At 37.8% G+C, this 21,685-nt stretch overlaps 1 protein-coding gene across 2 annotated transcripts in view; it reads right to left on the bottom strand.

Annotated features, from left to right (window-relative positions):
• PI4KA (phosphatidylinositol 4-kinase alpha) overlaps window positions 1-21,685 on the bottom strand; it is a gene marked incomplete at its 5' end in the record, with an annotated part of 65,382 nt that overhangs the window by 11,987 nt on the left and 31,710 nt on the right. For both annotated transcript variants that reach the window (XR_014229551.1, XM_082324881.1), the window contains 25 exons: window positions 59-188; window positions 492-612; window positions 1,856-1,909; window positions 2,468-2,635; window positions 3,436-3,526; window positions 4,269-4,462; window positions 4,613-4,692; window positions 5,345-5,464; window positions 5,545-5,672; window positions 6,379-6,486; window positions 7,002-7,153; window positions 7,420-7,578; window positions 8,836-8,963; window positions 9,239-9,395; window positions 9,749-9,841; window positions 11,476-11,595; window positions 12,821-12,910; window positions 13,267-13,350; window positions 14,068-14,149; window positions 14,760-14,884; window positions 15,002-15,072; window positions 15,348-15,430; window positions 16,427-16,560; window positions 17,493-17,629; window positions 18,164-18,272. Coding sequence is in view for 1 of the 2 variants with exons in the window: in XM_082324881.1 (XP_082181007.1) it covers window positions 59-188; window positions 492-612; window positions 1,856-1,909; window positions 2,468-2,635; window positions 3,436-3,526; window positions 4,269-4,462; window positions 4,613-4,692; window positions 5,345-5,464; window positions 5,545-5,672; window positions 6,379-6,486; window positions 7,002-7,153; window positions 7,420-7,578; window positions 8,836-8,963; window positions 9,239-9,395; window positions 9,749-9,841; window positions 11,476-11,595; window positions 12,821-12,910; window positions 13,267-13,350; window positions 14,068-14,149; window positions 14,760-14,884; window positions 15,002-15,072; window positions 15,348-15,430; window positions 16,427-16,560; window positions 17,493-17,629; window positions 18,164-18,272 (2,918 nt within the window). The remainder of the gene's footprint in view (window positions 1-58; window positions 189-491; window positions 613-1,855; window positions 1,910-2,467; window positions 2,636-3,435; window positions 3,527-4,268; window positions 4,463-4,612; window positions 4,693-5,344; window positions 5,465-5,544; window positions 5,673-6,378; window positions 6,487-7,001; window positions 7,154-7,419; window positions 7,579-8,835; window positions 8,964-9,238; window positions 9,396-9,748; window positions 9,842-11,475; window positions 11,596-12,820; window positions 12,911-13,266; window positions 13,351-14,067; window positions 14,150-14,759; window positions 14,885-15,001; window positions 15,073-15,347; window positions 15,431-16,426; window positions 16,561-17,492; window positions 17,630-18,163; window positions 18,273-21,685) is intronic.

The raw sequence follows: 21,685 nt of genomic DNA, 5'->3' as shown, positions 1-21,685 counted from the left end.
GGGCATTAAAAGAACAGTGAGCCCCAAACCAGCACAATTTCCAAAGTACAATACTTACTTGATAATGGCTGAAACATTGGTGATTTTATTAAAGAAATCAAATTCCCGTTGGTAGAACTCCTTGGCTGGGCCAGATAATGAGCCAGTTATCTCCTCTACTAGCTGCTCCAGAAGTTCCCCAATGTCAGCTACATGTGAAAAAGGAAGCATTTGTGTCAGAAGTTTATTTCAAAAGGCTAAATGATATGGGTGATGGAAATAGCCACTTTCGGATAGTATTCAAAAAAAGGTACTGATGAAAACATTGCCACATCTCTTTTGATGCATTCGGTCAGGTAGAACACTTCTACAGAATGGGCCCTCTCTCTACAAATGAAAGAGAAATTCCTAGCTAAAAGGATTTCTCCTGCCAAGAGAGAAGCAGGAAGGAGATTTATTCTGAACTGAGACAAGGAAAGGAGTCAAGCTAGATTATATTTTAAAGCACTCACGATCTTTTTGGTGTCCTTCTTCATCCAGGTAGATATTAGTTTTCATGTTCCAGATGAACTGGTGAGCCAAGAGCTGGGATTTGGCAGCTGCCCACAGGATGTATTCTCTAACGTAACCCATCTGCAACCACATCCAGTCCAGTAAGGATCAAAGATCATTACAACTCTAGCAGACTTGATATTACTGCTTCTAACAGCTATTCTTCAAACTCAAAAATATTTAATGGATGGAAAGAAGACCTCTGCACTCTCATTCACGTTGCTAAAAAGACCTTTGAAGAATGGCAGTGTATTTTAACAAGTAGTAAATTGACCTAAATTGTTTTCAGCTTTATTACTGACCTATTCCATTATTCTAACCAAACTTCTTCTCACCTCTGTGCCATTTTCTATCTGTTCTATTTGGATTTCAAATATCTTTGAGCTTAGGGCATCTCCCAGTATGCGTACAAGGCACAGTACAACAGAGACATTGGTCTTGCTTGGCATCACTAAATGCTCCTGTAATACCAGAAATCTAGACAGCGTCATATGGACTGCACATTTTGGTGGCAAGAACTGCACACGGTAGCACAGTTCCACAGAAATCCTAGAAAATAAGAACAAACTTACAAAAGAAGTTGAAGCGTACAAGGGAATCCTACTCATTCCAGAAGTTGCATTCCCTTTCCTCTACTTGCAGCTACTCCTGTGGTCTGTACATGTTTCTATGTTTGACTGATATTAACAGACAAGATGTCTGCTGTTCAAGTTCCACATTGCAGAGGATACTTATCTATGCAAAGCTCTCAAAGAATAACTATATACAGTCACCCACACTACTGGCTGGGGATTTCTTCACCTGAAAATAATGGACTGACCAGAGTTGACATACCTTGTGGGCAGATAACAATGATCTCACATTAATGAACTCTGAACTTGGCAGGAGAAATTCATTCTGCAAGATGAAGCTAGGATCCGATTTCATATAAATGATGGAGACACCCCCTAGATGTCTTCTCTGGTTAACTCCACAGCAAAATGATTAAGGATAGTGATTTAATTTCATTACTGCTTGTCTCACGCAGACCTTCAAAAGCTTTACTGAGACAGGGTCCTCATCTGGGGTTTCCCATAATGAAATCTCTTTCCTGACAGATGAAGTACATAGCCTCTGATTTCTCAAGTTTACCTGTTCATAGAAGAGGTGTATCCAAAGCAAGCCAGCCTCTAGAGACAATAATTTTTCTTCTATGTATTAGATATAGGACAATCACAAGCAGCATTAGTTTAAGCTTAAATTTTGCCTGATTTGCAGTTTTAAGTCTAAAAGCTGCTTTAAAAAAAATCTGGTTTGTTCATATGCAGCTGTTTCATATCCTTACCTTGTCATACCGAAGTGCCTGAACAATCTGTGGAATGTAGAATAAAATGGCATCCTGAAGAGAGAACATGGCAGGGTTTTTATTGTTATTGTTTTAGTAGTCAGAAGGGAAGACAGGTCACATGCACAGAGAAAAGCTCCCTTCAGCTAGGTGATGAACAAAGTACCACTGCCTCTTTATTTTAAACTACATATATGCCACCTCCTCATTTCAAAGTATTTTTCTGTCCAGTTACTCCCTTCAAAAAATCATTAATAATCACGTGTTTTACAGTCCTAATACAAGTCTGACAAGTGTTAAAAATCCAGCCTTCTACTGCTTTAGAAGAAACACCTTTCTACTGAGAGAAGATTAAAAAGGAACAATCTGAGAAGAGCAGTCTGAAGAATTCAGCTCAGTGTGATTTACGACAAAAAAGTTGCAAGTACACAAGCCAGTAATATGTGGGACAATCAACTTTAACTTTTCATCCCAATCTATTCTCATTCTGCAATGTGGTGTGCCCATTTAGCGTACATGTCTCTCCATGGTATTAAAATGAAGCCTGTGGCCACAACGACTAAGGCCATAACTTTACTTGGTGTGGTAAGGCTCTCTTGGAACTCATCTTACCGGAGGAAAAGATCGCAGGACTTTAACCCCATACTGAGCTGTTAGAGGATGAGGTGGATACATGCTTGAAAAATAGGAAAGGCCAGTTGGTGGATCTGTTGGTGCCCAGCACAGAACATGGCTGAGCTCAGGTGCATCAGCATCAATTGTATGCCAGGTAACCAGGTACTGAAAAAGCAGATCAGACACGTTAGGAGTTTATAGCACCCAATAATATCTGGGTAATACACATCAGACAGTAATGCTATAATCTAGCTTCCTATAGCAGGGGAAGTGAAACATGGTACATATTATTTTAAAAAACCACAGGTATTTTATCTAAAGCATTTTTTTCTTCCATGGAAACCTAACTATTAGAATCGCCTCACCTCCCAGATCACCAGATGAAGTTAGTGAAGTCAAGTTACTGAAAGCAAAATACAGGAGTTCTAGCATAGGAAGAAAGAAGAAAGGATGACCCCTTTTATAAGAGTCAAAGAAGGTTCAGTTTTCCTGTCATCTATTTTACAGGTGACATACAGAACGCAGCTCTGACAAGACTGTCCCTCACATGACTACAATGCTTTACTGCAGATCAGCACGATGAGTCTCCTGAATCTCAAGAGGCTTGGCCTCTTGACACACAGAATGGGTTAAGCTTGAAATAATTTCAGCAGCAGCACTCACCATGACTCGGTCCAGTGGTCTGAAATGGTGGCTGTACTGCAAGTGATGAGTTTTGAGACATTTTGTGTATGGTCAGAATATATGCAGGAGCAAGATGTACCATTAGCTAACTAGCCACCTATTCTTATTACTGTGATTCTTGCCTCAGCACCCTATTTCCATAGCTGTTCTGTCATTCTCTCTTACAGAGCTATGGTTAGCACTAGAACATACACTGTGTTAAATAAAGACACTATTTTCCAATGTATCTGAATGAAACTTGCATACTGGGGCCCTGTAACAGTATAAGTATTCAAAAGTACCTTTATTGCTTCAGGAACGTCACTAACAGCTCCTGGGTCCAACCGGACCAGACGGGTCACTTCTGTTCCAATAGCTTCAGTGTTCTTAAATCTAAGTATAACCAGGAATACAATAACGTTATTAGAAAATTTTGACAGCCTCTTCTATTTATGTGAAGATGAGGACAGCAAAACGCAGAAAAGTATATGCTTAATAAACAAATAGTCCAACTATGAAATAATGCACACTGAGGGACCAATATGCTGTCAAAAGAGGATTCAGGAACAACTGGTCCTCATCCAATGCTTTTGTAGAAACCACTAGTATTTTAGCCCACTATTGGATTCTTGGCTGAAATATACTGTCTGGGATTCTACAGAAACCAGTGTGCAGAACTCTACTTGGCAAAAACTATCACTGTTGTAAGGGGGAAAGAATTTCCTTTCCATTCCGGAGCCAACTATGCTAATTCTCCTATAATACTTATTAAAGTGCAAGCCAATATATAGCTAGAACACTTCTTTCAAAGATACTTTTACCACTGTTTAAATGCTATGCCTGCTAATGGGTTAAATGCTATTAAAAACCAAATATGATTTCTTCTGAACAAAACACTGTCTAAGTGTTAGCGAAGAATGGGTGGCAGGAAAGGAAGCTGGACTCCACTGGAGCTTGAGCCAAATGAGTCTATTAAGTAATCCAGTTCTTTTCATTCCAAAGGTCTCAACCAGCTGTGAAAGTATGCAAGGGGGCTGTAAACAGGAGCAAGTGGCATCAGTACTTACAGTGTAAGTACTCACTCAACTTCTAAGCAGCAGGAATTACATCAGTTCTGTTTCCTGAAATATCTCACCTGGTAGGCAGCTGTACAGCAAGATGAGGAGAAATGCTCCAAGCCAGATTTACATTATCCTTCCATTGCTTCTCACTAAGACTGATATACTTAGACCTCCAGTTTGCTACACTGCTCTCTCCAGTTTGATCCAACTCTAGCTCAGGGGAAGACAGTGGATTGTACCATGTGATTAAGCGTTCAATCTCAGTAGCCTGAGGGAAATAGGGAAAAAAAAAAAAAAAAAAAGGCGTTTTCTGGAAGAAGAAAAAACACCCTCAATTTCATACTTTAGTTTATGTATCCTGCAACAACAACAGGGTCTTAGAAATTCATGCAGTTTTCCCATTCTTCTGATGACCCACCAGCAATGAAAGCAGTAATGTTCTTCGCTTCATGTAGTACTTGTGTAGTTGCGTACCTCTGTTAGTCTTCTTAGACATTCCTTGAGAAAAGGATAAAAAAGTTTTCAGTGGCTTTTGTTCAGTATGTTAAATGCTGCTTTCAAACTGTCCACACTGGGCAACATTAGCACATAAGAACTTAATAACCATAGGACATGCGTAAATTTAGATCAGAGTGACTTCAGAAAGTCAGCACTGCAGCTACTCAACATACAGTTGTTCTCTGAATATATGGAGTACAACAGGCTAGAGGGATATCAATTTAGCCAGTATTGCATTCACTTTAGAAACATGACAGCCTACTAAAAAGAACGAGCACATAGTTTACAACTGTACAAAAACACAGCCCACAATCTAATGTCACCCTGCTGCCCACAAAAAGCACTAGGGGCATTTTTGCACAAACAAAGCAATGTCCGTACAGGATTTCAATACTTCTTGACCTCCAGTCTTTTCTTCTGCACTACGGAATTGAACATTCTATCAAACAAAACAGGTAATTTCAAAACTTTGCTGCTTGCTACCAGTGAGACTTTTTCTGCCCCCTCTCCGAAGTTTGCCACCAGTAATTAAATACCCTGCTAGAAGAACAAGAGCCCAGTATTAAAGGTAAATATTGCCTTTAAGCAGTATCTGTCTATAAAATATGCTGTAAAGTTGGCTGCAATGAGCTGGTTTCAATCAAAAAGATACCTGATTTTTTAGATATGGTTGACATGCCACTGGACAAAGGGTAAGTATTTATCCATCCTTGTGTAGCCTGTTGCCGAGATCCAACATTGATGTCCAGGTTGCTCCTGGTGTCTTGATTATCTAACAACACAGCACAGATCTGATGTAGAATCCGATCAAAGAAACAACGGGCTTTTGAAACAGCACATAAAGGAACTCACCAGGAGGCACAAGTTGGCTGGCTGTCAGATACTTCTTGTCTGAGAACATGGCTGTCCAAAATTTGATCAATATGCTGATATCCTCACGAAGCCTCTTTTCCCCTTGTGTAGGGAACTTCGAGGGACAACTTAAAGAAATCACACAAATAATGTGAAGTCGAATGTATTAGAAAAAAAACAAAACCCACACAAATCTAAATCAAGTCATATTTCTTATTCTGAGCAGAATCTACAAGGATGAGACTACACATCACTACGTGTTATCCTCATTGCCTTATTCCGTCTAACTGAAGAGTACAAACTTCCTATTATAACTGAAAATTAAGCAGCAGTCTGTCAGCATCCTGGATTAATTTGAAATTTAGTATTATAACTGACTGACCTCCTCGCATTCAGACATTCCTACCAATTATATTATTTTCTGTTGTGCCTGTGTCAAATGTTGAAATCATCGGATTCAGTGTGGGTGTATTTTCAAAACAGTGAAACTATTATTTCAGCCACACACTCTGTAAGAGCAATTCTTTACATCTTATAAATCTGGGTACAGTTTTGAGCATTGAATAAACTCCAAAATAAGGAAAGAAAGAACAGAAACATTCCTGAAGATACTACTTTATAAACCACACATAAAAACTGGTACTTTTATCTAAGCCTCTTTGAGATGGTTTATGAACTACACAAAAGCACATGGAGAACAAAAGTTTCTCTTAAAATGGGCGAAAAAGGAAAAGGAAGAAGTTAAATCACTAGAAGAGAAAGACAGCTGCTGCTTTCAAGTATCACGGAAATCACACACACACTTTCAGTAAGTAGTTGCAAATAAAAAAGTACCTGAAATAATCAAAGGCGGTTGAATAAATCTTTTCTCTTAAAACGTTTCGAATAGTTGCATTTGGAACCACATCAGCATGCAGCAAAGACAACCCCAAAGTCAGCAACCTAATAAGCGAAATAGAGAATGAAAATGTTGGCATTCCCAAAATGGTGACCAACGCAACGCCTTACAAACCACAGCTACACCTGTAACTCTGTTCAACTCATTGAAAAGTGTCTGTTTCGGAGCTCGTGGCAAACTGTTTTCATTATCACCAGTGTGTTCCTAAAGCTGTGACTACTGAACCATAGAAAGTTGAAGCCTTCAAGTCACAAAAAGTGAAAACAATTGATGCAGCAAGATTATCCCCAGCTGATACATTGACTGGATCCACAATGCAGGCAATTCACTACATGAAATTATCCCATGAAGTTTTCTGAAGCACCAAATATGACTTTCAAGCTAACGTTAGCTACTTCTACTTTGATAACACAGCTTAGACTACATCATTCCAGGATTTTAAGGGAATTTTCACCACTTGAAGCCAAGGACAAGTTATACATTTAGTATTCTTTTTTTTTTTCTCCCACCCCCCTATAACATTATTTCTTCCAGCAAGGAAAAAACGCAAACTACTCACTTAAATCGGGGTCCAATTGCTGCCACATGCCTATTCAAACTGCCTTTTGCCCCTCCAATGTTCAATGAAAGAGACCGCTGGAGCAGGCTGGAGAAGATCTCTATTTGGTCAGAACTGCAGTACTTGGCTATTTCAAATCTCTGCACCAAAAACTGAGAAAAAGAGAAAGACATGCCATGCTTCCTTTGACCTTTTTTCATCTCAAAAAACCCCCCAGTCTTTCCGGCATCAAACACCTTTCTCCCCCCTCAATTATTATGCTCATCTAAAAAGAGTGTGTCTCCTGGCTCTGAGGCAGAGGGACTAACCATCATGACTCCACTCCTTCCTGAATCATGAGAACAAATAGTGCAGAGTAGCTTAATCACAGCATCACTGCAACACTGCCATACATGGGACATTCAGAAGAAATACACACCTCTATCCAGATGTAATGTGGAGTCACCTCTGGCGGACAAGGCCTCGGCTGGCTCTCTTCCGAGGCTGCTAATGGATCTGCTTCTTTCTGCTCAGCAGAAAAGAGGCCAACTTTCTGCTCCACTGTCATTTGCCAGGCTCCTGCCATTTCCCGCATGAACTACAAAAAGGAAGGTCACGGTGTTTCCTGTCTCCAGAGCATCTTTTTACATGGAAAGCACAACCTTCCTCTATAGGGCACAGAAGAATCTAATACATCAACTAAAATTCACTGCAATATTAATGGAGAGGCAGAGACAGGTCTATACACCCCACCAGAAAAAAAAAATGTTTCTTTCATGTCCTAAATTACGACGGGAAGAAAGACACCCCCCCCCCCCAGAAGTTCAGCTAGTAATGGAAAGACTGAGGGCAATGGTGGACAAGCGCTGTATTTTGTTGAGGAGACTGAACTGTTAGATCATCTGGTGCCGTCCGTCCTCCCGCTCTACTAAAGGTTACTGCCTCCAACACCAGGACAGCAGACACAAGCGTATGCCAGGTTCTCACGTACTGCGGGACACAGTCTGGCTCATGAGCACACACAACTGATGAAGCGCGCAACATAAAGATGGCACACAATTCACTTTTGCTGAACCCGCTCCAGGGAGCGGCATCCTCTGGTAGAAAGGAGGCCCAGCAACCAAAGGTGCTTCTCTGATCTCCTCAACAAGATACAAAGAAATTTCCCAGAAGCCTAAAGAGAAAAAATGAAACTGATGCTTAAGAAGTTAAACACCAAAATGTGCATGTAAACTGACCTAAGTACATTTAGATTGATGATTATCTCCAACAAGTGAAATACTTAGTGCTCACTAATTGGAGCAATTTCCAGAGGCATCTTTCACAGCTGTGTGTAGACTGTCATTACACCATGTTCAGTTGCTTTATTGCTATTAGATTCATCCCCTCTTCACAAAATACAGCTCGTCTAGCCTGTTACAGGATTAGGACACTTGCAAGCCTATTTTTTTTTTTTTTGCAAGGATGCAATGCCAGATACCAGAGGCTCTGACTGATGAGCAAGGACATCGATTTCTATTTGTTTTAAAACACCATTCTATAAATTGTGGTAGTTCACAACCTGATTCACGAGCAGCTCAGGCATCTCAGCGGCAAAGTAAATTCTACAGCTGAGATCCTAACAGATTTCCTTTGCTATAATCATTGCTGCTGCTAAGAAGGATCCATTTCCCACAGTCCACTTTGTGAGGGTGCTCAGACTTCCAATGATACATGAGCAGAGATTTCCTGGCAGCCTAAAGTGATTAACAATGCATTTAACATCCTTACTTGACACAGATTCACAATAGCTGTTAATCTCTCAAAATTTTCTTCTTCTCAGGGGCAGAGAAAGAGTTGTTAAATAGCTTCCTACCGGCACTTCTATTCCATTCTTGGCAGCAAGCAGCCACTCCCAGCAAGCAATTGCTGTTTCCATGCCATGTTCATTGAACATTCGCAAGGGTCCCCAACACAGGTGATGAAGGAGCTGGGGATCACAGTCTGAAAACAAACATTCACTCAGATTTCTTCAATAGAATAAACAAACGCTTTTCACATCAGCATGAAATTCGTGTGCACAGCATGTAATAATAAATTCCTAATAAATAGTTTCTAGTTTAAGAAGGCTTCTCCCCAATATAAGCTTAATTGAAAAAACTCAAAACACAGTTTTGCTTCAAGTTGATGGGTACTGGGTTTCTATATGGATAGTTTTTGTAGTTTATTACTCTTGGCATTCACAGCCAGAAAGCAGAACTCCATTTGGTTTTCATTACCTTTGCTGCTTATTAGCAGTGCAGTCAACTTAAACATCGCCTGGGTGTAGAATTCAGTGTGGCCTGATTCAAGAGCATCATTCAGCTCTTTGACCATCAGTTTATTCAGGTCAGATGTTCGTCCTGTAGCATTTGAGAACTGAATCATTCCAGAAACCTGTAAAATACAATGGGTTTTTCAACAGAGAACAGTATTTTTAGGAATCTAGTTTGGTATTGGTCATGTGCTGATTCAGGAACTCCACAGAGACATCTTTTTTTACTACTTTGCTAAATCTTTAGCTTTATCTGCAATCTAAGAACTCTCTGCAAGACCAACAGTAAAATGATCTGCTTAATAACCTAAGAAAACTATACCCTTTATCTTGAAGGAATTTAACTTTAGAGTCCGTGCTTAAAATAACATAGAACCATACAACAGTTTAAGTTGGAAAAGCCTTTTCAGCCGTGGCTGAAAAGCCATGCCAGAGCTCGTGGACACTCCACACTCATGAGAAATCCTGTACTTACCTCTCCTGCATAGCGGTTGCGCAAGTTAAGAGAAGCCATGAAGTTGGAGTAGTCCTTCTTCACACAAGTTGGTCTTTCAGTTAGCTGGGTTGCCTATGACCAGACCACATATAGATGTTTATACTGTTCACATCCAACCACTTGTCTTTTTTTCTATTTGTACCTTCACATATATTTTAAGTTTAGTTTTCTTTATGGTAATAAACAGAATAGTATCAGGACTATTAGGTATAACAGTACCCGGACTGGTAAAAATGAAATAAGGAATCTTATTAATCTGCATTAATACCACGTATACAGTTTGAAATATGTATGTATTTGTATATACTTTTTGAAGGACCAAAAAAAAAAGCATAAAAAGGGTAGAATCTCTGGGACTGTTGTTCCCTTTTCATGAACAGGTAAGGAAGAAGACAGAAGAATAGATGTGATCTTGGTTCTGCCCTCTCCATGCAACAGCTTGCTGAACTGACAGTAATGCAGAGAAAGTATTTTGTTCCTGTCTTTAAAAAGTACACTAGTAATCCATGGTTCCCTTTACAGAAGCACTCAGGAATTTGTGACTCAGAGGTTTCTCCTCAAAAACAAACAAAAGAATGATTCTTTATACAGTAAAATGAATTTTTTATATTGAGGATTTAATACTAAAATACAAGGCCAGCAAAACCACCAGAAATTCAACACTCCTGTAATGCTTTGCTTCAGTACTGCTAATGGCTAGTTTGGCTGGGCAATGGATAAACTTCTGAGAATTATTCTTATTACATCTTGGATATAAAAGTTGTGTACTATTATCTTTGCATTAGCAATGTCCGGCCCATGGGAATAAAGCAAGAGGAAAAACAAACTGCGATCAATCTGAAACCTTTCTTAAAGAGCTTTTGTCACCTGGTTGACATGCAGGAGGGCCCCAATCAAAACAAATACTGTTAACATATTAAGAAAATGAGAAAGTTGTTTCTCTTATTTCCTTTCCAGTTATTAAGTTTCTAGTTTCTTCCAGCACAGTCTTTATTCTATGAAGTTTTTTCACCTTGCCCCTTTAGGGAACTACATGACTGCACTCCTGAGTCCTGGGAGTTCTTTATCCTATTTACATTTAGTGACTAGCGCTGTCTAGAAGGACAACTCTAACAGAGAACCAAAAGGAAATCCTGATAAAGCTGGGCATGGAGGCAGTTTCAGAGCTGCTGCTAGAAAACCAGCTGGCTGATGATACAACCGATTCTACTAGATGTTTCTCCAGGAGATCAGAAATTACAATCACAAATGAGAAAAAAGTAACTGTAAAAACCTGCATATAACTGCATGAGATGTTCAACACAAAAGCTTGCTTTGAGTGAATCTATGTAAAACTCAGAGCAAACGGTTGTCACCCAACACTCATCTACGTTACTATTCTAGAAAGCAGCTCATTTCAGCCTTACACAAAGATACTACTTTCAAATTAAAAATAATGTACGGAAAACTCTTAAACAGCATTAGATACAGCTTTATTTCCTTGGTTCTTACCGTCTTACTTTTCAGTATTTTACAGAACAACATGATTGGAAGATACCCTGATTTGAGATGGAAGAAATAAGGTATCTTTCTGAGTAATATTCAAGTGCTATGACAAAGGTGACTTAGAAAATCTATATTATGTGGCTATACTGAATGTTATAAAATTAACATGATAGCTATACAGCTGCACAAACAAATGAACAAGAATTTTGTCCAATACTCACGCCCAGAGTGGTGTTCTGTCTGTTGTAGCCTGCGAAGTGCAAAACGCTTTCTGTAGCCATAGCCAGTCCTGTGTGCTGGGACAAACCCGATACCCAGTTCTGATGTTTGTTTAGGTACTCCTGACAAAAAACCAAAACAAACAAACAAACCAAAACAAAAACCAAAACAAACAAAAAGTGTTTGTTGGAAAACTACTGTGTTTTTCAAAACAAGGCAGTTTATAAGCAAGCATTGCGTTCATTGCAAACTACCAGAAAACTTAATTACACACATACCTGACAACAAATAGACTGTTTCTATTCATCCCTTTTAGGCACTGCTCCCCTGGCAATAAAAAACTCTGAATGTCCTCCTAAATATGTAAAGAGTAAGACTCGTTCCATTTTGTAAAAGGATAAAGTGGTCTAGATAGGTACTTGAAAGCTGAGGTCGTCTTTAAAAATAATCACCTTTCACAACAAGAACCTTAAAAAAGGAAGTGCTTTGGACTCCATGTAAGAAGGGAATATAATTAGTTATCCTTTTACATAAGTATATAATCCCTTGAGTTTTTTTTAGGGAAGGAAATATAAACTTCAGGTAGATATGCAGTGTCCAAGATCTTGAGCCTCCCCAGAAATTCTGTTATCAGCACTAGGTTGGGCACCTCTAGACAGAATACTAGTCTAACCTGCACTACATAGTTTCTTCAACTACTCAGCAAAGGATTAACAGAGACCTTCATTTTACTGTAGTGAGACTTTTTGGTTACATAAAGTATATTTTATTTATTTCATTAGTACATCATAAATAGCCTTTTGTAGTCTTTGCTTGTTGTCTTGTGACAGCGTTTTTGAGCGTTTACTACACCCATGCTCAAATTAAAGTCTCTAGTTTACAGTGTTCTCATGTATTAGCAGTGTTTCCCCATATTTAAAAAAAAAAAAAAGAACAACAAAGACAGGAAAAAAAATCCTCCCAAGAGGGAAACAGGAAACAAGTTTTACATCCTAATCGTACGTTTCAGTTCAGCTGATATTTTCAGCTAATGCACCAGCATTAGAACAAACTTTGCGAGGCAAAGCATTCTATTATACCAAATTCTGACTTCTGAAGTAAATCCAGGATGATCAACTGTTTACAAACCTGTTATTTTCAAGATACACAAGTTTGGACTACATCAAAAGTCATAGCACATCAAAAATTCTAATTATTCTCTGCCAATGCTATAAAGGAAATCTTAGAGCAACAGAAAAATTTAAAATGATGCTTAGATACCCTGAAAAATCAAAAACATCACATAATTTAATTCTCATTTTGAAGATCTGTGAAGATCAAATTCTTTCACAGAAGCAGGCTCATTACCTGTAGATGAGATTTGGTAACTGAGGGAGCCCATTTCATTGCTTCTTGCAGAATCATCCCACAGCGTGCAGCAAAATCCTTGACTATACTCTAGAATTAGAAAACATTAATACAATCAGTAAAATACAGGACATTAACAAGAGGCACTAGCTTTAATTGTGTAATAAGTAACATCGGGAGTAATACAGGTTGCAGCAACATGGTAAGGTTAAAATTTTATCTAACAATTAAATGTACCCTTGGTAAGCGACAAACTGTCACACTTCAAGTCAAGTAAAATAATAAGATTCAGAAAACCAGAAATACCAAGTGTCATATTGTATTTGAAAAACCTTACCTAGGAAAGTATTTTTTAAAAAAAGGACCAGAGTAGCTCGCTAATTTATCTCCAAGACATAAAAAAATCAGGTATTATTTTGTTGTTTGATCAATCAAGGACCGCCTACCTCTCTGGCTTCATGCGTGTCAGGGACAGTTATTCTATATGGAGCATCAGGAATGTCATAATATGGTTGGTCCTTGTGAATGTCCTAAACAAAACCAATCATCAATTCTCAATAAGATAAAATTCATCATCACTTAACTTGAACACTACAGGTAGCACTCTTCCCAAAAAACGAATCTGATATAACAAACCTTTTTGCTAGTATTTGCTCTCAAAGTCAATCTGAATAGCTCTAAGAGACAGTTTGTATTCCAGTTTGGTTCTCAATATAAATAATTTTAAAGATCCAATGCCCTTTCCTTAACATTTAGTACAAAAATAGAACTCTATCAAGCATTTCCATCTTCAAAAATACTAGTATGTAATAAATCCAAGGAATATGGATACACGTACATAGACTGAAAAGAATATAATCTGACAACCATAATTCATTTAAAAAAACACAAACAAACAAGCTACCACCAAACTTTTATTTCAAATGAGACAGTTACAGTTACAACCCAGAATTGTTAATCCAGTGTTTTATTCTTGATGCTAAATTTGACTTTCTGAACCACACCTGACAACAACCTTCTAGCACTAGTTTTACTGCCTATGAAATAGGGATGCAAATGCACTCCTTACTTCACAGAACTTAAAATTAAGATCTTATCTATCTTAGTGATGAAAGCAAAAAACAAATTAAGAACTCAAATAAGTATCAAATAAATACAAAACAAAGCAAAAAAGTTCTACAAAAGGAAAAGAAAAATAGAAACATACATTTGATTTCCCTAACAGCAGTACTAAAAAAGGAACTTACTGCACTAAGGGACAGTGACAGTGTCTGCAGAATATCTAGCATAGTCTTCAGCACAGTTCCACTCCACAGTAAGTGAGGAAATCTAGAACAAGACAGGATTCAGAAACACAATAACCATGGAGAGCTGAGGAAGGAAATTATTTTATCAAGAAATGGAGCTGCTCAAATAGCGCTATATACATATATATATATACACACTATATATATATATATATATATATAGCGCATATATATATATATAGTGTGTATATATATATATATGTGTGTATATATATATATATATATATAGCAGCTATATATAGATGCCCTTTGAGCAGCTATATACATCACTAGGTAAGCTCATACTCAACAGAAGCCACAAAGCTTGCCATGGCTCACAACAGCCTAGCTCAATACAGAGTCAAAAGCTCTCTAAGAGCAAGCTAAGCAGAGATATTTCATAGGAGTCGAGATTGCATTTATTTCTTGGGCACTTTGCTTTGCTCCATCCATGGGAATACTAAGCAGACACAGACATTTTAAGCAGGGGTTTCAGACCCCAGGTTAAAAAAACTATTGAATGTTAGTTTTCAAGAAGATGTTTCAGCAGAAGTATCAGCCAAGAAATCCACTTGACCGTTGCCATCAATTGCATAAGTAATCACTAAGCAGTCAATGTGGAAAGAGAACAGGAAAATTATATCTATACTCACTTGTCTACCAGACCAGATAAGTATTTGTCTGCAACTCTCCTGATCCTCTTGTGAATGTGGTTAAAGTTCACCAGCAAGAACTGAGCATGTCTCTCCAGCTCTTCTTCGTTCTCCTTGGTTTTAGGCTAAAAAGCATGCCAAAGAGAAGTATGAAGCTCTTAAGGAAAACAACAAGCACACTTTCATAAACTGAGATGTGAACATTTATACAAATTTAAAATTTTAGTTTCTATGTAACCTACTTTATCAGCCATCATTGTCAGGAAAGCTTCAAACACCTTATCAGCAACAGCTATCACACACTGCATCATGCCTAAGGAATCGAGAGAAGCGACAGGTTTGATTATCAGAATTACATTTGCTTTATAAACCATGTTTAACAGGTAAAAAAGTGTTTACGTTTACTCAGCCAACACTGAACTAAGTTGTTTCAAAACAAAAACACCATTCTTGGCAAGAATGCCAACAGCAATCTAGTGAACATGATTAATTTTGTTACATAGTTGCCTGATTTGTTTTAGTTTTGCATGCCTGGAGATAACTTCCTAGCATCTCAAGTTGCAAGGTAACCCAGACAGGTAATCTTACCAGATTTGTCTTTTTGAATTGCTTTATCCTCAAAATAGCAAAACATAACTTGGAAGCGATCTTGGTCAGTTGAACGCAACACCCTAGGAAAAGAAGAGTTTTGTGGGTTGTTTTCTTTTCTTTTAAACATCTTCAACACAAATCTATGTACTTTAATTCCACGGTACACACCACACATACGGTCATTGTTCATTTCATGATGATTTTAAGTCTCTAATAAGTGTGATATTGCTATTTGTTTCTACATTCAACTAAAAGGGCTCAGATCATAAAATGCTGGTTTGTTACTGCGACAATAACTTTCACACCTCAGGAGTGGGAAACCCGATGATGATGCACTTATACAATAACCACAAACATATAAACATGGTACAATCTTTGGCATTTCTATAGGCTTTGCATCTGTTGAATTTGCATATGATGGAAATACCACTTATTAAAAAATTATTTCTAAAATACAGCCACGATGTTTCTGGGAACAGTCATCCCTGTTGTCAGTTACTGTCAAAGTCAAAACGTGATGGAGAAGTTTCTTCCTACTTTCCTCACTGCTAGACCTCCACCTCAGCTTTCAGCTACACACTTCTTTGAATTGCAGTAATAAATACACTTAAAGAAAAAAAAAGGCTGAGTTCAGTATGTTTGATTAGTACAACCTAACACACATTACTGAGGGGGGAAAAAGGTACACTACAAAAAAAATTTCTCAGCACCTACATTATGCTAATCTCGTAGATTAGGCAAGTGTCTACACTGTCCTTCAGAGGTGCAAGCACAAGACTTTGTGCAGAGGATACATTACGCTTGCAAGACATGCCTTGGAAGAACCTTTTTGTCCATCTTCTATTAGTTCCTATACAGAGAAGATCCCATTTTTGGGGTCATACTATATTATTCCATCCTTTTTATCTACTCTAAAGGCATTTTTGCACAGATGAATTCCCAGTCTCGGAATCTTCAATAGAGCTAATAATTCTCATTTATCTCAGTGTCTGGCAAGTCTGACTTGAACATACGCAGTTTTTAATTTTTTTTTTTTTTTTAAATTCATCAGTAAAAAAAAATATATATATATATACCTCATATACTCTAGGCGGTAAACAGAAAGGAGATAGGTAGACATGGCAAAGTCCAACTTATTGATCAACGCTGACACTTCTGGAGGAGGATCCAAGAGATTTATTATGGTACTCCGCAATTCATTTAATTCAGCCTAGAGATGAATACATGAGGTTATCTGAAGCGGGAGTTACTACATTAGTTTGTGTTCTGAAGACATTTACTTTCAGCTATTACTCTTTTTCCTTCTTAACCTTCACAAACAACATGCCAGGATGCCTCTGTCTGCAGACTACGACCAACCTGCTCTGACTCAGCAAGTCACGATTCTTCAAATACAGAATTAAACAGAATTAAATATTGAAGTCAAGCTCCCTGCTGAAATAACTGCTAGTCTCCATGCAGAGAAGAAATACAATTCCTACACTAAATGTGTGTAGTTTTGATCAACATCAACCTCATCCAGCTTCTGAAACTTCAGGGGTCTGCTGTGCCATTCTTTGATGTCACAGAACTAAGTATCTAGGCACAACGCAGATTTCTGTATTATTTGGGAGCCAAAGACATTTCGTAAGCTGCAACTCTTCAATCCACTTTACACTGCTACCACAAATAGTCCTCAGGTAAAATCTATCCTGCAAACACTAGGGAGAAAGAAGTATACCAGTACCAAGCCAGAGGATAAAAAGGGAAAAAGCTCACTTAACATTTCTTTGAAAGACTGAATATGTTGTTTCCTTCCAAAGTTTGTTTGTTTGCTTTTTTTTTTAAACAGTGCAATTTTTGTCTGTCTGATACAAAATAGATGAAAAATTATTAAAAGGCTTCCATCTCTGCACAAAGACTTGTTTTCTACAGCTAATCAAAATAGTGTTGCTACCACCCTAAACACTTGTATTAACATTCAATAAAACTAAACCCAAGTCATTTAAGTACGCTGCTGTCATAAGAGTAGTGTAAAAAAGCTGTTTTTCGGTAATAGGAGGCAGGTTGAATGGGTATTGTGCTATTTCAATATATCATGGTTGCTGTATCATTTAACTCTGATAGGTGTTATGGAAGGAGATAATAGAAGTTAATTCTTACAGAAGTCACTGTATCATTCTTCATGGCAGAATTGTACTGAAGAACAGATCGAAGTGGTTCTTTGCTGGGAAACGTGAGTAATGGAGACTTGGTGGCAATTTCACATACACCTTCATACCATTCTTCTGGCCAGAGACCTGAAGCACAGCACAAAGAGGAAGGTGGCGTGAGGGAGAAAAACAGTATTAAGATTCAGAAAGTTAACTAGCATTGTCAAGCTTTGTACTACTTCCTAGGGCCAAGTTTTCATGCACTTAAGCACAAACACTCAACACAATAAATATGTTTTGGTGATTCCAAGTGAAGTTTCTCACTGGATTAGAAGTTTCTACTTCATTACTATTGTACTCCATGTGTCTGATCTTCCATTTCAGGAACTTAGCTATCAAAACTCATATTTAACTAAGGCTAACTGCAGTATTAGCTTCAGAAAAAAACCCCAAACCCTAAGTACAAGAACTAATTGTACTGTGCTGAATCTCATTGCAAAACAGAGAAAAGATGTAAAGTAATCCTCCCAGAGAACTGTCATGTAAGCTCTTTGCTTTGTAGTGTCTTTATGCCTACAAATTTTCTTCAGCCTACTGTGAATGGTTTACATGCAGGCACACTTACATTCATCAAGAGTTTATATGTGACCATCAATATTGTTCTCTTAGAATTTACACTACCTGATCCTTCCACAGCAAATCCCATCAGCACTGAATACAACCAGAAGTCACGGAACAGCTTTTGCAACCTGGGCTTGGCCTCCTTGATGGGTGGCAAGCGTCTAGTGAGCTACCAAAGAAATAAAAATTAACATCAGAAAATGATGGGAGTTACAATAACTTAATTCCATGCCAGGGGATCAATTCAAGTACCTTCTTTACTACGATTTATGAAAGTAATATTCTTTGTCATCTATGAAAACTAGTATTACTTTGCTATTGTTATATTGAAGAAAATTAGATCTTGTTAGAATATCTTAAATGCTAACATTTGAGGTGCCTGAAGTAACAATTTCCTTTGTTTTACACAGGAATAACACCATGCTGATACAGTAACCTCTGAAGAGAATACATAACATTAGTACACTATCAACTGCAGCGAGGAAGAGACCACGCGGTCCTTTAAGCTGTATTGAAGACAATGCCATGCAGCTTTGTTTCAGTGCAAAGGAACTCAAAACCAAATAAATATTAGTCAAATGTACTTCTGGTTGCTATTGTTTATTGGCTTTGTGAAAATACATTGAGGCACCAGTTGGGGATCTTACATTGTTTGCACCCACGCACACAATGACGTCAGTTCTGGAGAATTTACTTACTATCTAAACAAGCAAGTAAAGGAGCATTATTTTCACCACGTTTATTAAAATTCTCTGATACTTTTTGCACAAACAGCTGCTACCACTAGAGGAGCACAGTTTATACTCCCAGCCAACATGATATGCAACGTTAGATAAATTTATATAACAAAGCTCGTAGTGTGTTATCCTTGAAAGCGATAGACGCACAGGCAGTGTTTAAAAAAAGAAAGAAATGGCCCATTAAACTGCAAGCTTTATTCAGTATGACTGTATATTATTACTGCAAACTTTATTAAGAAAATGTTAGATTCTAATCTAGCTTGAAGGAGTTTTCTCTAACTGTACAATAATTCCCTTGAGGTATGAAAGCCAGCAGTATTTCAGTGAAACCTTATACAAAGCCAATTTTGGATATATTTGTAAATCATGAGGCAGATTGTTCATTTAAAAAAACCACACATGAAGAAATCCCTGTATTATAGTAAAATTAATCTGAGTTTAAGCTGGTGAATAGCACTGTGGTAAAGAGTTGCTTGTGCAACACAAATGTTTGCACCAATATAACACTGACTGAAGAAGCCTGACCATCACAACCACAGAGGCCTCAACCACATCTGCAGTAAGATGCCCCCCCATTTCAGCACAAAATAGCAGCGACATGGCTTTATTAGTCATTAACAGTCAAGTTTATGTGTGTGCTTGACTTTGAAACTTTACATACACACCAATTTTTGCCCAAAGATCTTCCTCAAAAGAGAACAAGTACCTGCAAAGCCATAAAAGTAGTTCAGCAAAAAACATACAATTCAGCAGAGATCACTAGGCAAGGGAGGGATTTTGGCTGACGAAGTAAGTTTAGCAGTGTTTGGTTTAGCGAATGTTTACTTTGGAGATACACAAAAAACTAGCGTCAAAGTTCAGATTTAAACTCTGCCATTCCCCTCACTTGAGCTATTCAACACATCCCTTCTGTACAGTGGCTTAAAGGTAAGCTTCATTTACATCTTCTGTTATTTTAAGTAGATCTGACCAAAGACATATACATTGCAGAGTGGGGGAATGTTTTGCCTGTGTAAGTGCAGCTAACCGATAATCGAACTTTGGTAAAGACAAGAATGCAAAGTTGGGAACTAGAGAAAGCAAATTCTTCTATGCCAAAAGCAGAAAACATTTATCAATGGTTACTGGACAGAGTATCTCAGCTGTAACAGCCTGATTTCTGGGGGCAGGGGAAAAAAGTGATGAATTTATGAAGAAACAATAAAAAAAAGACTGACTCAAGTCCTTCAGTCACAGTGTAAAAGCATTTAAAAAGCACTTTCTATGGATCCTTCATTGTTGCAAAACAATTCATTTTTTATGTGGGATAATCACCTTAAATGGTTTTAGGATTTCAGGCTAATTAGTTTGGGGGAAGGGTTTTGAAAATTAAACTGTTACTTCAGTTACTTCAGTCCTGCTACAACATGTTTGAAAATATTTTGCTTCAAGCGCTGGTTTTATTCATAGATGTGCAGGTACATATACCTATGTATTTTACTTCTACAGAACAGTTCTTTAGACTATTTGCTAATTAAAAGAAAAAAAACACCACATTAAATCAACATATTAGTAAGATTTTTGTTTTAACTGTATTCAGTGTTTTGTCCTAGATTATATTGCCATTTTACTCAAAAAAGTACTATCAATAGAAATTGACTTTATATAAAGTCATCAAGTAACTTTCTAAAGAAGTCTGAGCAAAAACCAAGACCCTGGCATTCAGACACCCATTTCACAGTCTCAGTTGATACAGAGCTATTGAACACTTACATTGTGGTCAGTCTTTGACTGTCACAGGAAGGAATTACACTTTTTCATATCTTTTTAAGATCACTGTAATTATTGTAACCCATCATTATGGTGAAAAGCCTCTCAGACCCACTTCTTGGTACAGTGTTTTACAGCTGAGTAAGCCTGACGGATTATCTTCAAACAATACATATCTAAGATAGTTCTTGATTTTAAAAATAATTTTAAAAATGCAACAGTCCAGTACACAGTAGATGAAGAAGAGATTAAGGTCCCCTTCAGAAAAATGCAGGTTCTACTTAAATATATCCTCACACAAAAGAAGTGAGGTTAGAAATCCAGCACTGGGATAACACTAAGACTATAGAGAAAGTTCTGTACAGGAACTTGCAGAGACTTCACTTCATGAAGAAAACGGAGAGCACATGCTGTGCAGTGCTACACAAAAGTAAACCGAAACAAAACATAACTAAAAAGCAGAATCAAGCCAATCCTTTACAGAAGCAGCAGATGAATATACACAGCTGCAAAAAGTGCACACAGACATGTAGTAACACAGCTGAGTAAGACCATGAGCAGGCCAGGACATACGTTTATGCCTAATGCTTCCCACAGTGCAGTCCCACTAATGGTATTTAATGCAAATACACGTCTTTCTCCAGGTTGCTGGAGATTTTGCTACATCCCTTGATCTCCTTTATTCCATCAAATTTCAGCCTTGCTCCTCCAAAAATACTACCACAAAACTCCCATTTTTGTTGTAGCTACAGGATGTCTGTTTTTCAAATTCTTCAGTATATCTCAGCCTTCTGGTATGCTCCTGTGGTGGATCCCTAATCTCTCCTCCTACCAAGTTCAAATCTTCAAACTTATCTTCACGTCGTATTTTTGGCATACACTAGTAACACAGTTGGTACACATTTTAAGTGTTACAGGTTTATAAATAGAGTCCCACATATTTTAGGTAATGAGTTTGGTACTGCTGAAATATGCCAATAAGAATGACTTCTATGGGAGGAGGTCAACCAATTCTTTGGCAGGCTGGAGGCATTATGTAAGCAAAACCCGATTACCAGTAGAACAGATTTATCCATCTAATTAAGCTCTGTTC

This window comes from Platalea leucorodia (genome assembly GCF_965183815.1).
Source record: "Platalea leucorodia genome assembly, chromosome: 12".
Lineage (NCBI taxonomy): Eukaryota > Metazoa > Chordata > Aves > Pelecaniformes > Threskiornithidae > Platalea > Platalea leucorodia.
Note: the sequence above shows the minus strand (reverse complement) of the source record. Positions and strands in the feature narration are given on the sequence as shown.